Source organism: Vombatus ursinus, unplaced genomic scaffold (genome assembly GCF_900497805.2).
Source record: "Vombatus ursinus unplaced genomic scaffold, bare-nosed wombat genome assembly UNPS02012319.1, whole genome shotgun sequence".
NCBI lineage: Eukaryota > Metazoa > Chordata > Mammalia > Diprotodontia > Vombatidae > Vombatus > Vombatus ursinus.
In genome coordinates this window covers 1,503,918-1,519,514 of record NW_020952097.1, presented here as the reverse complement: position 1 = coordinate 1,519,514, position 15,597 = coordinate 1,503,918, and the positions used below count along the sequence as shown (strand labels likewise).

Genomic DNA, 15,597 nt, shown 5'->3' with positions numbered 1-15,597 from the left:
CTTGAGGACCCCCAGAGAAGGGAAACTCACTACCCCCCAAGATAAGCCATTCCCCTAGCACAACTCTAATTAGTAGGAAGTCCTTCCTTACAGTAAGCTGAAACCTGCCTCTCAGTATCACATTCCTCTAACAGCAACCATGAGGTACCATGTGGTACCTTCAATATCTATCTGATAGCGGAAGCCCTCAGCCTTCATTTCCCTGGGAAGCTCGGAGGCCCATGACCTCGGGTCAGTTTTCAGTGTCCATGTGCGTAGGGTGGTTTAGGGCAGTAGTATCAAACTCAAATAGGAATGGGGCCCACTAAACTATAAATAAGAATCCCTGTGGGTCCTTAATGTCAAAACATATTACCTATGTTTTACTGTATTTTGATTTATTTTGTCAAATATTTCCCAATTACGTTTTAACCTGGTTTGGGCTGTAATTTGGGCCTACATTCTGTGCTGCATGTAGCCCATGGACAACCCTTCTGGTTTAGAGAATCTTACCATGGGACAAGACAAGATGGGGTCTCATTATATGCAGGGTATAGTTCTTTGGAAAGTCTTACTGTGTCTACCACCTCATAGAGTTGCTGTGAGAAAAACACTTTGTCCTTTTTTAAGTGCTATATAGCATTACGGATCCCTGGGTTTGGAGGTTGGTGGAGTCTTACTCTGTCGACACGAGCAGGTCCGTTCTGGGCCTGGGGAGGGTATTCCGGTCTAAGGCCACTGCGACCCATCCCTCGTACTCGCACATCATCTACTAGGATTGGCCGGTCCGGGATGATGAAGCCAAACTCCTGTAGATACCTACATCCCACCCAGAGGGAAGTTAGTTAAGGAAGATAAGTCATTGAGAAGGGGGCCCATTTCCTTGACCTCTTATAGAACCCCAGTACCTCTCTGTGAAGGCCGCCTCAAAATCTCCTTCACGAGGTGAATGAGAAGTGGAAGGGTGTTGACGGGCAGAAACCATGATAGCACAGTCTGTGCCTTGGTAGCGAAGGTGCAGAAACCTCTCAGTATGGATCTGGGATCTGGGATGAACGAGAAGGAAAGAGTGAGAAGCGCTGAAGGGGTGAGGTCACACAACCCTGGGACCCAAAGAGAATGTCTCTGCTGATCAAGTACCTGCAACCACCCTCATCCCAGCCTCTCAGGCCTGGCCCAACTTTCAGACTTCCCTCATGGGGCCCTGCCCATGTTCCCAACCCACTGTAGACAGCAGCCCCCTTCCATCAGCCCTCCCTAGCTGGGGCAGCCCTGGGCCCCAGTACCTGGGGAAGCCCTGGGCCTGCAGGGCCTCCACACACTGTTCGTTCAGGCAGCTAAGACGTTGGTCAATCTGAGGGAAGTTGTCAGGGGCGTATAGCAGGGAACAAGGCTCCTGGGCCTCGTGCACCACATCTGCCAGGGCAAGGCCCAGTGCCGAGAGCAGCCCGCTGTGCCTGTGAAGGAGGGAGGGTCGCATCAGGTCAACTCTAGGAGTATCTACCTAGGACACCTGTACCACAATGTTTATGTTAAAGCATGAACTTTATCTTTTTCCAAATATGATGGACAATTCATGGTAGAGGGAAGCCAAAGTAAATGGCCCTATGTGGAGGTGAAAGAATGCCTCCACTGCAGTTTTACCAATCCCTTCAGTCTTACTTAGCACCCCTTGTCCCTCTTTTCCTGCCTAGGGACCCCCAGGGCAAGACTCTGCCACCTCAGCCAGTTAAAGTAGAGGAGAAATCTACCAAAGACTTTAAAAAGCGCTAAGTTCCTTCTTATTTCCAGGCAGATAAGATGAAGGTGGCAAGGACCAAACCAAGGTTGAGAGGAGGTGGGGTAGGGTGTGGTAAGTGTAAGAGGTGCTGTGCCGAGGTTCCAGCCAGGCCTGGCACCTGGACTGTCCCCAAAGCTATTAGAATGTGATTGTTTTGACTGACAAGCCAGACCAATTCAGAAAACTAAACTCTGCAGCTCTGCCTTGAGATAAGGTGGTACAGAAGAACAAACATCGGACTTGGTACCAGAAGACCCAGCTTTAACAATTACTAGCTATAACACAATTGACAGGAGGCAAACTCTGAACCTCTGTTTCCTACATATGTAAGCTATGACTACCCTTTTATTTATATTTTTTAATCTTAATTTCTTAGTGTGGAAGGTGTACCTAGCCATTCCCTAAGGCTAGGCAAGAAATTCCCCATACAAGGTCTTTCTGATTGCCAACCAGTAAGGCTTTTCTTCTGGTATTGATGATGTGTATCCTTAACAAAGGGGGAAATCTCCTTTTAAAGGTTAACCTTCTGACAAGGTATGAATTCCCTCATGAATTACCTTGGGCACTACTGGATTAACCCCACTTTTCTGATTGTCATGCATACTTATTTGCCTATTTGCTACCTCACTGCTGGTGTGCCAATGGAGCTATATACATCCTCCAATTTAGCTCAGAAAACAGAGAAAGGAGAGCTGCTGGTAAGAAATGAGAGAGAGAGAGAAAAGAGAGAGAAGAGAGAGAGAAAAAAAAGAGAAGAGAGAGAGAGAGAAAGAATCTACAGAAAGTAGATTTCACTTCCTGATGGAGTCTAGGGAAGGTGGCATCTCTGTGCACGCCTTCAAGAATTCTCTCCAGATTCTGCCAAAGATGGCAGAACGGTCAAGTTACTGGACCAAGCAGAAAGATTGATAGACCACGGAGAAGCAGGAGCCAAGGAGCAATGAGCAACAGAGTCATTAATGTGGAAAAACAAACCCAGAATTGTTCTTCACTGGTATTTTGAGTTTGTGTGGGCTGGACAAGTCCAGGGAGGGAGAGGAGTTGACTATCTGCTCCAAGTTCTTTTACCTTTCGAGGGGGCCCCAGCCAGAATAATATAAATCTGACAAGATCCTAGAAAGTTCAACCCTACACTGGGGTTCACTGGAAGGAATGGTTATTTTACTCTCTAGTAGATATCTTTTCTCTGTGTTCTACCATCCCTCCTTTTAAAGACTATGTCCAAAGTGGTAATTCAGGCATTTAACTTCAGTAGCAATGAAGGTCAACTGAGGAATAATAACCTGGAATTTCATTGTCAAAGTTAACCAGTGATATCTAAGACAGGGTAACTTATACTTTGTCAAATAGTTCTTTGTCAAGGGAATTTCTACCTTGCTAAAGACCTCGTGTAAGTGAGGTTGACCTCTTATTTACCCTCACCTTTATCTGATCGTAATCTTTTGTTATTCCACCTCTCCTGTCTTGCAACCCCAAATCCTGTTCTTTATCCTCACCATGATCTCCAATGCCCCCACCCTTCAATTCTCTCAAGTCATCATCCCATACACTGTCTTCCTTTCCCCATCTTGACCACCTGGTGAACCAGTTCAACCCTACGTTGTCTTGAGTCCCCTGCCCCTTTATCCTATCAAATATCTAGCCTGACCAAACCTCAGCCTTGGATTTCTCCCACATCTGCTGTCTTCACTCCTATGCACATGCTACACAACAAAGATGGAGGAAATCACAAAACTGTACTAACTGGGTTCACTACAAATTTGTTGCATAGCCTCAACTGGGCTCTCACCATAGCAAGACAATCCTTTTATAATTTCCTATCCCACTCACCACAGCTGCTTTTCCAAACCTTTTCATCCTTTTCATATCTCCCATGGTTCTTCTTCTTACCACCCTTTTCAACTGACAGCTTTGTCTCATTTCAATGAAAAAATTGAGGCCATCTGCTATGAGCTCCCTTTCCTCATGTTTTCCTCATCCACATCTACCAGATGCCATCCGCCACTATCTCTATCTTCACACTCATCTCTTATGAAGAAGTGGCCCTTCTCCTTGCCAAGGCAAACCTCTCTCCACATGCATCAGTTATTCTATTCCATTTCATCTTCTCCAGAAAATTGTCCCTTCTGTCATCACCACTCTCCCATTTATCTTCAATCAATCCCTGTCCACTGGCTGCTTTCCTACCACCTCCAAACATGCCCATGTCTCCTCTATCCTCAAAAAAAACCCTTCATTTGATCCATGTGTCTCTACTAGTTATCAACCTATATCTCTACTCACTTTCATGGCTAAACTCTTTGAGAAGGCTGTCTACACTAGATGCCTCCACTACTTTCCTCTCACTCTCTTAATTCTGCAGTCTGGCTTCAGACCACATCATTCAACTGAAACTGCTCTCCAGTTACCAATGATCTCTTCATTGCCAAATCTAGTGGCCTTTTCTCAGGCCTCTCCCTTCTTGACCTCTTCAACACTATCAATTACTCTCTTCTCTAGGAGAAGATATCCAGGATACTCTCTTCTCTCTCTCTTTTTCCTTGACATGACTTTCTACTGGTTGCTAGGCTCCCTGTATGACTGCTCTTTCTCATTCTTCTTTGTTGGATCTTCATTCCTGCAAATCAGAGCTGTGTCCCAAGGTTCAATTCTGGGTCTTCTTTTCTCCCTCTATACCATTTCACCTGGTGATCTCATCGGGTCTTCTTTTCTCCCTCTATACCATTTCACCTGGTGATCTCATTGGGGAATCTCATGGATTCAATTATCTCTATGCAGATGGTTATCAGATCTCCATATCCAGCCTTAAGCTTTCTCCTGACCTCCAGTCTCATCTCTCCAGTTACCTATTGGTCATTTCAAACTGGATGTGCTCTAGATATTTTCAGCTCAACATGTCCATAATAGAACTTATCATCTTTTCCCTTGCACCCACCCCTTTCTAGATTTCCTATTACCGCTAAGGGTACTACAATCCTTGTAGTCACCCAGGCTGAAAACCTAGGTGTATCATCAAATCCTCACTCTCACTCATGTCTAATCTTTTGCCAACTTCTGTGAATTCTATCTTTGCAATATCTCTCATATACACCTCCTTCTCTCCTCTGACACTGCCACCACCCTGGTGTTAGTTCCTTATCATCTCAGTCATGTGGAGTTCCATCCTTCCTCAAGTCTCTCCCTACTCCAGTCCATCCTCCATTCAGTTGTCAGACTGCCATTCCTAAAGTGCAGGTCTGATTGTGTCACCCCCCCCAACTATTCTATCAATTCCAATTGTTACCTATTACCTCCAGAATCGAATATAAAATCCTCTTTGGTTTTTTAGTCACTTTACGACCAAGGCCCCCTTCTGCCTTTCCAGTCTTTACACGTTATTGCCACCACCACCCTTTTATCTGCAATGCAATGGCAATGGCCTCTTGGCTTCAACAAAACACTATGTCTTGAATCTGGGCACTTTCACTGGCTTTTCCCCCATGCTTAGAACTCTTTCACTTCCTCATTTATACCTCCTGGCTTCATCCTAGTCTCAACTACAGTCCCACCTCTGGCAAGAAGGCTTTCTTGGTCTTCGTACCTTCATTCTGAGATTATCTCTAATCTGTTCTGTTTATATATTGTTTGTATATATTTGTTTGCATGTTGTTTCTCTCATTAGACTGTGAGCTCCTTGAGAGCAGGGAATGATTTTGCCTTTCTTTCTATCCCCAGTGCTTAGCACAATGCCTGGAACATAGTAGACATTTAAAGAATGCTTAACTAACTCCTCCTCCCTAGCTACCTAGGGGAGGGTGTAGAAGATAAGAATAAAAAGGAAAGTGTCCCATGGACTTATAAAAGAAAAAAAGGGCTGAAGATTTGATTGAGCATGAGAAAATGCCAGACTGGGAACCATAAAAGGAACATGGCTAAAGAGGGATGGGAGAAATGCATCTTACAGAACTTGGCAGAGAACAATAAGCTAATATCAGTGCGCCATGCACCACATTCTGTGTAATACTTCTGCATCTTTGTATCTCAGGCCTTCCCCCATTCCCACTCCCCCCACCCCATGTCGGTAGTAAATTCTCAGACGATCTGGGGGCTCAGGCAGAAGCAGGATCAGATGAAGAAGATGGGGTGGAGGACAAAGAGATTGCTCCTTGGAAGTTACTGGTGAGGTGGAGATTTTTTCTGAAGTCAGCAGGAAAGAGGTACAGCCTATACAAGCTGAGTTGTTATTGTACCTCCCCAGCAAACTGGCTGCAGCTCAGATAACAGCTGCTATGCCCAGATACGTGTTAGAGGACAAGCAGACACAGAGGCATATAACTCCTCCAAACCCACACACCCCAACAGGTACCTGTGTATGTGAACAGTGTCCATGCCCAAGGAACGTGCGATGGCACAGGCGTGCTGCCCCCCTGCACCCCCAAAGCATGCCAGTATATGGATTGATGGGTCGTGGCCTCGAGCCTGTAGTAGAGAAGAGAGGGGAGTAGTCAACAGTGACCCAACATCCATCCTGTACTCCCTGACAATCTCCAGGTCCTCTGTTTTCTAGGTACCAGGCCTTCACCATCTCCCCAATTTCAGCACTACAATCTTCTACCTCTACTAGTCTAGGGGCAAGGACATCCTATTTCCATTCTCCCAGTCTTGGTTCTGAGATTTTCCTGAGAACCAGGAAAATAGCTAGCACCATAGTTTAGAGCTAAAATGGGGTAAAAAAAGGAATTAGACAAAGGAGGCAAATATGGTTGTTGTCCTTCATTCTCAAAGAGGACCAAAATGACATCACTATGTTAGAATTCAATTACAATGCGTCTGACTTTGGCTAATCAGTTAGTATCCGCGGAGGAACAGTCATCCAGCACTGAGGACATATCAGTCACTGTTATGGTCAGTGGTTGAAGAAGCGGCCAAGGAAGAAATGGCCAGTGGCATTGTGGTTGTTCGGCAGCCAAGGAAGATAACCAGAAGCATGATGGTCATTCAGAAGCTGAAAATCATGGTTGGACTCTTGACATAGAGTCTATGGACTCAGGGTTAAAAATGAGATCAATTTTTTGGACATGGCCAATGTAAGAATTTGTTTTGCTTGACTATTTGTATTTGTTACAAGAGTTTTGTTCTTTTATTTCCATAAAATTTAATTTTGAAAATGGAAGTCAACAGTGTAGGATGTGTTTGTCAGTGAATGGTCACAGTGGGGAGTCATTGTCTGGGGAACGTTCATACCTGGGTAAGAGCACGGATTGGACGGCACATAGCCTCATTGGCCACTCGTATAAAACCCATGGCCACCTCCTCAGGTGTCAGTGGATCAAGCCCATATGGTCCTTGAACCTGAAAGTTATTGACCTGAGCCGTCACAGCATCCAGGGCCTCTTTGGAGGCCTCTTTGGAGAGTGGCTGGTCCTCATCCGGACCAAAGATGCAGGGAAAGGAAGAGGGAAGTAGGCGACCCAGAACTAAGTTGGCATCTGTCACTGTTAATGGTCCCCCTGGAAGGAGAAAGTAGATGAAAGAATAGGGAGACTCATTGGTGAGAGCAAGGCAGACAAGGCACCTCAGAGGAGGAGGAAGGATGGGGTTTTGGGAGAGGGATAAAGCATATAGGGAAGGGAACACAGGGTCTAGGAACTCGGTAGGAGAGAGGGGTAGGAACATTCAGTCCACGCATTTAGAAAACATCTGAGATGGTACTCAAGTTTGGGAAGCTGGGGTCAGGGTCATGGTCTATACTGACCTTTTCTATAGCAGGCAGGACCAGGATGAGCACCAGCTGACTCAGGACCCACCACAAATAGGCCAGACCTAAAGAAGGGGTATATGGGTGAGGAACAGAATTTAAGGAAGGAGTCAGGGTGTGGCATGGGATGGAGGGCCAGGGCAGAGAAGGCAATGATATCGAGGATTTCCTCTCATTATACCACCCTCCCCCCTCTTCTCCCTGTTGCTGTCATCTACCAGTCTCTAGGACATTCTCCACCCCCCCTACCCCCATCTCAATGACCTCAACACCTGCCTCATAGTCTTCCTCTCTGCCCTAGGCCTTGCCATCATCCTCAATAGCTTCAATATTCACAGTGAAGACTTCTTCAAACACCCCACTCATCAAATCCAGTTCCCAGACCCTCTGTCTCCACCCTATCTTAGCTACCCGGAGGCCATCTCCAGTCATCCTGATCTATATCTTGTCACCAGATCCAGATGGCTCTGGAAGAGAAAGTGAAGCTGGTGACCTTGCAAAGCCCTTCCTCACTTAAATCCAATTCACTGGAAAATCATGGCATCATCTTCCGGAAGTCACTATCCTCTGCAAGAACTAAGGACAAGCAACAATCTTAGGCACCCAAAGAAGAGGTCACACCTCAGACCTTATTATCACACTTTCTTAGGTCTAGGTAATCAACAAGACAATAAATCAAGCCCTGAGCTGTAGCATTTGCCAATTTCCAAGGTACAAATGCTCACACTGAAAATTTAACAATCAGCTCCAGACCATCACCGCTTCCATATGTACATGTTGTCTTCCTCTTCTTCCCCCTCTTCCACCCCCATATCCATGGAAGCTCTTGAAGGTGAGAACGCTTTTTGTTTTTTGGGGTTTTTTGGTATCCCCAGCACCTAACGCAGTTCCTGGTATCTAGCAGACACCTAAAAATGCTTTTTAATTGCTTGATTTATAATGGCTAAGAAAACCTGAAGGAGATAACACTTTCAACTGGAGGGAAACCAAAGGATGCTTCATGGAGGAGGAGGTGGCATCTGAGTTGAGTCAGCTGCCTGCTGAACATCTCCACTGGATTTTCCAATAGCACCTCAAACTCAGCATATCCCAAACAAGGCTTCCTTCCAAGTCTCCCATTTTTGTTGATGGCTCAAAGGCTCATTGTCATAGACGATGCTTTTCTCTCTCCCTTATCCCCCACATTCACCAAATATATTAAATGCCTGCTATGGATCAGGTGCTATATTAGGCACTGGGGATACGAAGATAAAAATTTGACAATGTCTGCCCTCAAGGAGCTTACCTTCTACTAGGAGACATCCAAATAGTTACCACTTCTGCCCCCATAATATCTGTCACATCTATCTTTCCTCTCCACTTTCAGGACCACCTCCCTTAATTCAGGCCCTCAACACCTCACCCCTATGCTATTGCACTGGCCTCCTCACTGGTCTCTCTCCCCCCAATCTGTCTTCAAATAACTACCAAAATACATTCCTAATGCCCAAGCATGATTCTTCAATCTTCCAACTCACTATTGGCATTCAAGGCCCTCTGCAATCTAGCTTCAACCTACTTTTTTCTTATTATTTCCCTTCAAGCATTCAACATTCCCAGACAAACTGGACCACTAGTTAGCAGCAATCTGGTAAGTAACTTCCTGTCCTCTCTTGCTTCCGTTCAGGCTTATTCCTATTCCTGAAACACTTCCTCTTCATTCTCTTTCTTCGAGGCCCAACAGAGATGCCACCTCTGCCATGAAGACTTCCCCATGATTCTAGCTGAAAGTGATCTCTCTGTCCTCAAATTTGATCAGGGCAATTTGCCAGGCCCTTTGCTTTGCTTTTATCACAGTCTACTTTCCTGGTAATTTAATTCCATACCTCTTATATCCCTATTACAGGGTATACTTGAGGCCAGAGATGGAATCACTTTTCATCTTGGGATAATGTCATGGCCAAAGCAGGCCCGTGATAAATATGGGCTTAATTGAAAAGAATTTTAGCAATGGTGAAGATGACAGGACTAAGATGTCAGGGTGTGGCCTTAACTTGAAGACAAGACTGGAAGTTTCTAGGTCTGGGAGGAGGATAGGCAGGGAGGGAGAAAGAGATCCTGACCTGAAGAAGAGTCTGGAGCCGCCTCCAGCAGCCACAGTGTTGATGTCCAGCTGCGGGGCTTGAATGGTGACACCAGCAGTGCTGGCCTCAAACACATGTTCATAGTCCCCTGCAAATCGACTGACGTCTGTGGAGGTCCCTAAGAGCAGGAAGGATGGGAGACAGTGTGTGGGATACAGAGATATGTTGGGGCAGGAGGTATAGGGAGAGTCCATACCATATCCCAGAACAGAACTGGGACTCAAAGCCCCTCCACTCCAGATATCAGCGACCACCCTGCAGTCCCCTTGACCCCCACGATTTGGAGTGCCCTGAACCACAGCATATTTTTTCTGAGTTTTGGGGTAGGGGTGATGGTGAGAAGGTGTGCCCCAGAGCCAGACCAGCTCCATCAATCTCAGTGCTCCCCGCCCACCCCTCCAGCACCCATCCTCCATACCTCCCATGTCAAAGCCAATGACTGGCTGTCTTCCCTCAGCAGAGTAGGTAGTGACTGCATAGCCAACAACTCCACCTGCAGGGCCTGAGAGCACAGCCCTGGAGCCACTGAAGGAAGTCATGGGCACCAGACCCCCATCTGAGCGCATGAAGAGCACCTGTACATCCTGGGCAACAAAAGGTAAGTAGAAAGGCCACCTGAGATGGCGGACAGGGTCGGGGCGACCAGGACACATAAAATGGATGGGCAGAGGCTGAACATATCAAGGTTAGAGATAGAGGCCACAGGTGAGACACCATAGGTAAGAAACAGGGAGCCCAGAGTCAGCAGACCTGAGAAGTGAAAGACAAGGTAGGAGAGAGAAACAGCAAACCAGCACAGGGTGAGTGATGCAGAAGGCACAAAGTGAAAAGGCCAGGGGAGCACGGAGTTGGGTGATTCAGGGTTAAAGGCGCAGAGTCAAGGAGGACAAGGCAAGAGAAGCACAGCATGTCCCTGGGTGAGTGGACACAGGATACGAGTAAGAAGGTCTCCTCACCTTCAGGTGCCCCTGGAAGCCCTTGCAGAAGCCTTGCAGGTAGCGGTGGATGGTGGGAGTCAGGTAGGCATCCGCACAGGCTGTGTGCCCTCGGGGAACAATCCTCACCATCGGCATCACCTCCGATGATAGGGACACGTGGGCAAAGCCCAGCTCCCATGCCAATGCACCCACCTGCTGCTCATGTTGTGCCCACCTGCCCAGGGGTATACATGGTACATTGCGGAGCACAGGGTAAGCAAGGACCTGGAGCACCTGCGGCCTCCCCAGGTTCCCTCTTCCCTGGTACCCCATCTCCAGATCTCCAGCTTCTCATACTAGAGCCTACCCTTCACTCTCCCATCCCCTCCTCAGTGCCAGATTCCCACCCATCCTCACCCCTTCCTGATCTGTGACTGTGGGCTCCTGAAAATTTGCCCCAGTAGCAATGGCTGCCAGGCCACCCCAAAAAGCCCTCACATGTAGGAGTGCATGAGCACCACTGCCAGGCTTCGGATGCCCCGGGCCAGTAGGCCCTCCAGCTTTCTCCGTAAGCTTCTTAGGTCCACAGGTCGTTGCACTTCCAGAAGGTCCCCTGTTGAGCCTAGGTCAGGAGAAACAGAAATGACCAAGTGACTGTCACATCAACCTACCTCCCCATCTTCTCAACCCAAATCACTTATACATTGGCACCTATGCAGATCAACTTCACAGGCTCCAATCCAGCTCCCTAGCCCAGATTCTGATGCCAGAGTCCGCTTCTCAGCTTTCACTTATCCCTACTGGAGGAAGGGGGCCCAAGGTTAAGAAGTTTAGAGTAGGGAATAGTAGACCAGATTTGCTAGATTGACAGGAGAGGTGGGGAGGGAAAGCAGGGTTTGTGAGTCAGTAGGAAACTGAATCCAAGGCCCTAAAAGTTTGGGTTGAAGATCAGGTTAGAGAGAGGCGCACACCTTTGATGGGGGTCCCAGCCCCTGACTCTCCGTGATGCAGCACCACCCGCTCATCTACCTCCACCACCTCCTCATACAGCACCTGAGGCATTGGCACTGCCTAGGGGGAATGGGGTGAAGTGGGGGGAAGGGAGAGAACAAGAGCAAACTCAGAGGGAATATTCTCCAGATTACTCCTCGTTAGCATTTTACTGAAGTCTGACTAATGTTCCTCTTTGTACTAGTGTGATCTGAAGTCCAGTTGGAGATGGAGGGAGGTGTGGGAGACATTTCTTATAGACCAATTAAGGGTCCCCCAGTAGAAAGAAACCAAGGGAAAGGTGAGGACTAGAGTTCCATGAAGAAGGCAGAAATACAGGACCTGAGTGAAATGAAGAGACTATGGGGCTGAGTACAGGCTGATATCTCCAGCCAGCCTAAGTTCCAGGGCCAGGGACTGTGGCTGGGGGAGGGCAAGCTAAACAGCTCTGGCCAGGGAATAATTGGTCTTTCCTGGCTAGCTGCTGCTGCTAACTTTCTCCCGATCATCAGTCTGCACTTGTCCAAGTTGTCAGCTGGCCCTTGGCCCAAGTTTTCACTCCAGTCTAACTACCCCCTCCCTCCAACACTCTCCGGGACCATAGAACCAGTCAGGCCAGTTCTCTTCCTCTGAGAGGAGAATAGGCCTTAGGTTATAAAGGAAGTGGGGTGGGGGGGCACCCCCTCAAAGTAGATTGCAACACTGGAGGCAGTCAAAAACACCCACTATACAAAGTTTATTATAAGGGGACTTCCCCATACACAGAGAACAAGGGAATGCTACCAGGCTTTTTTCTTATACCAAAGGGATAAATAGGGATTTTTTTTAAAAATCCCTTTATTATCCCTTTCAAACAGGGATACTTAACTTTGGTTATGTCATAGGCCCTGTAGGGAGTCTAGTGAAACCTATGGGCCTCTTCTCAGAACAATGTTTTTAAATGCATAAAATAAAATAAATAGTATTACAAAGGAAAACAATGACATTATAATACAGTTATAAAAATGTTTTAAGCAAGGTCACAGTTAAGAACCCGTGCTTTAAAATAATTCCATTTCTACACAGCTTTGGTAGGGGCAGCATCACTAAAAGTGAGAGGTGCCTCCCATGAGAAAGTTGTCCCATAAAGAAGGGGGAATGGAGATAAGGTGGTCCTATAAGGATAGTCAGGCAGTCAAAAAATATTTATTGACTACTACATGCCAGGCACTATGATAAGCGCTGGGCAAAGGGGAGAATTCTCCCCTGAGTTACCCTACTGAGGGGTGTGTTGGTCAGAAAGCTCTCACCAGGTCAAAGAGGTCTCTTCGGGCCTGGTTCCCAATGTGAAGCAGGTCTTTGAAGCCCCGAGTGACCAACAGGGCAATGCGTTCTCCTTGGCGCTCCAACAGAGCATTGGTGGCCACAGTTGTGCCCATTCGGATCCAGGCAATGTGACTGGTGTCCAGGGGCTGGTCCCTGGGCAGTATCACACCGCACTCCTATGAACACAGGGCATAAATGTCTGTCCCTCTTACCCTCTGCCCCCATACACCAACTTCCCTCTTTTTCTGTGCATTCATAAGGATTGGCACTCCCCTGGCTCCTGTGGGTGCAGAGGACTTTGGTCCCAGAATCAATGCTCCCTCAATTGCTGTCTAAAGTCTGGATATCCCCCCTCAAGTTGTCCCCTTTTCTTCCCCTGCACAACCCAGGCAATCCAGAACCTTAAACCAGGGTTGGGGAACCTGCAGCCTCCACGTCTTCAAGTGTGGCCCTTTGACTGAATCTAAACTTCACAGCACAAATCCCCTTAATAAAAGGATTTGTTCTGTAAAACTTGGACTCTGTCACACCCCTACTTTAAAATTAAACCAAAATGTAGACGTGTTCCCAGGAGGTCTGTGCTACAGATCACCAAGACAAGGGCTAAGAGAAAGCTGCTGCCCTTATCACTAGTTTCATAATTAATAATAATGACAACAATAAACATTTCTACAAGTTTCCTGAGGCAGACCCACCTGCTCCAGGATCCGTCGGATGCCCTCAGTTGGGGCATCTTGGTAGTTGGCTGGGTCCTCAGATAGTAGCTTGAGCACCCGCACCCGGCCCCCAGGGCACTGGGCAAACACATCGGTAAAGGTCCCACCCCGGTCAATGGCAAACTGAAACTTCCCCTCCATGTTGCCCTTGAAGGCAGTGTTACTGGGACTGGCCGTTAAGTCTGAGGCAGAGCGAGGGGTTGTAGGCCAGGGTCAGCTGGGCTCCTGTTTCTTCCACCGCTTCTTTTGGAAGAATTGGGAGGCGAGGGGTCAAGGAATCAGGGTATGTGGGAATGGGGGGCAGTCAGGGCTGGGAACCAGGGAGCATGCAGAGGTGAGGAAGCACGGCAGGAAATCACGGGGCTTGGAGGTAGGAAATCAAGAAGCTTGACCGGAGTCTGGGCAGAGAATCAGGGAGCGAGGGGATGGAAAATGGTCAAGGCAGAATGGAAGCGCATTAGAAAATGGGGAATGAGGAGGGGGTGAGCAATAATAGAGAGAGCTGAGCAATAATAGAAGGGGAAAGGAGACAGTACAGTGTAGGTTCCGCTGGAGGAGTATGTGGACCAAGGAAGGTTGTGGTAGGAGGGGAAAAAGGTAGGTAGGAGACCGGAGAGATGGGACAGACTCCTCTGAGGAAGCAGGGAAAGGAGGGTCACACTGATTATGGGACTTGGCATAGAAATGTTACCGGGGTTTCTCTCTAGGCTTTGATAAGAGACGGGGTCTCCATTGGACAGGTTTAGAATAGGCTCTATCAGACAGGCGGTGGGGAGCTGTGGGAGGGGAGGGTACCTTGACAGGGACGAAAGATTGTAGCGGGGAGCTGAGGCTCTGACAGTGGAAAAGGAAGCAGAGGACGGTTCTGATGAGGAGGGTGAGAGAGGTGGGGGCTCTCTAACAAGAAGGAAAGGATGGCCACTCTCAGACTCGAGATCAAAGGGGTGAGGAAGTGGCTCACAAGGTGAGTGCCGGAGGCTTTCCTAGGGACTACTGGAGACAAGAGATCTGAGGGGGAAGGGAGGGAAGCTGTGGATTGAGGGTGGGGGTGGGGAAGTGACACTGGAAGGAGAGAGGGAGCGGATCTGGGGGGCCGAGAGGGGGGAATCGAGGTCTAAAACTTGGGGTAGGAGTAGGAAAGAGGTGCGCACATGGGACGAGGTGGGGCGGGATGGAGTAGGGAGGGTAGGATTGGACAGGGTGGGGACGCACCTAGCCAGGTTCCCTCCAGCTCAGTCAAGGGTCGCGATCCGGCTTAGACTTGGGCTCGGGCTCGGGCTCGGGTTCGGGCTATGAGCCTCTTCAATCTCCCCGGCTCCGCCAAGCCCCGCCACACCCCCTCCGTTCTCCTCCTCTCCCCTCTCCGCCCTTCCTCTTCTCTCCGCCTGCAGCGGGACACGATCTGGCGCTAAGGTCAGGCAGTGGAAGGGCTGGTCCCATCGGACCAAGTCGAGTCCGGCAGTTCTATGCAGTCCTGCCCTGAATCTCACCCTTCCCGTGCTATCCCACCGTCTTTCACCCCGTCCCCATTGGCTCTCCCCTCCTCCAGCTCCTCCTCTCAGCTTCCCCCCTTCTCCGGCCCCCTCTGTCCACTCCTTGACTTCCCCCTCCTTTCCTCCTTCTCCCGACTCACTTTAGCGGCTGCCTCACTTGGCTCCTTCCTTTCCTTGCCATCATTGGCTCCCCGCTCCCCCCACCCTTCCCCACCTTCCTCATGGATTCCCTCCATCCCCCACCCCTGCCCTCCTTGGCTCCAGTCTCAGCACTCTCTAACTAGCTAATCCCTTCTCGCAGTTACATAACCTTCTAGTCTGGCCTGCCTTGCCCCTCACACAATCCTCTGGGGGAAGGGCGAGCAGTCCTTAAAGGGCCGGAAGGTGATCCAGAGGAAGCATCAGAAGCCCAGCAGCGGGTCAGAGAAGCCTGGTATCTTGGCTCTCATCTCTCTCTGGTGACTTTCTGCGCTTTACTGGGGAGGAGGGGTGGGGGGGCGCGGGTAGAGGAGAAAGGAGATTGAAAGATGACAGAAAAGGGTGGACCAGGTGGCCTG

At 48.6% G+C, this 15,597-nt stretch overlaps 1 protein-coding gene across 5 annotated transcripts in view; it reads right to left on the bottom strand.

The window, feature by feature from the left end:
- Positions 1–15,036, bottom strand: part of OPLAH (5-oxoprolinase, ATP-hydrolysing) — a 36,846-nt gene extending 21,810 nt beyond the window's left edge. For 2 of the 5 annotated variants that reach the window (XM_027857663.1, XM_027857665.1), the window contains exons 1-14: positions 14,760–15,036; positions 13,527–13,790; positions 12,816–13,007; positions 11,508–11,607; positions 11,035–11,158; positions 10,576–10,771; positions 10,038–10,203; positions 9,599–9,737; positions 7,494–7,561; positions 6,983–7,248; positions 6,105–6,217; positions 1,266–1,436; positions 888–1,025; positions 660–798 (exon numbers count right to left, since the gene is read on the bottom strand). In XM_027857663.1, the coding sequence (XP_027713464.1) occupies positions 660–798; positions 888–1,025; positions 1,266–1,436; positions 6,105–6,217; positions 6,983–7,248; positions 7,494–7,561; positions 9,599–9,737; positions 10,038–10,203; positions 10,576–10,771; positions 11,035–11,158; positions 11,508–11,607; positions 12,816–13,007; positions 13,527–13,688 (1,974 nt within the window). In that variant the 5' untranslated portion in view covers positions 13,689–13,790; positions 14,760–15,036. Of the gene's footprint in view, positions 1–659; positions 799–887; positions 1,026–1,265; positions 1,437–6,104; positions 6,218–6,982; positions 7,249–7,493; positions 7,562–9,598; positions 9,738–10,037; positions 10,204–10,575; positions 10,772–11,034; positions 11,159–11,507; positions 11,608–12,815; positions 13,008–13,526; positions 13,791–14,759 lie in introns of those variants that run through there. The other 3 variants (XM_027857664.1, XM_027857666.1, XM_027857667.1) reach the window with 3 other exon arrangements.
- Positions 15,037–15,597: the final 561 nt, after the last annotated feature.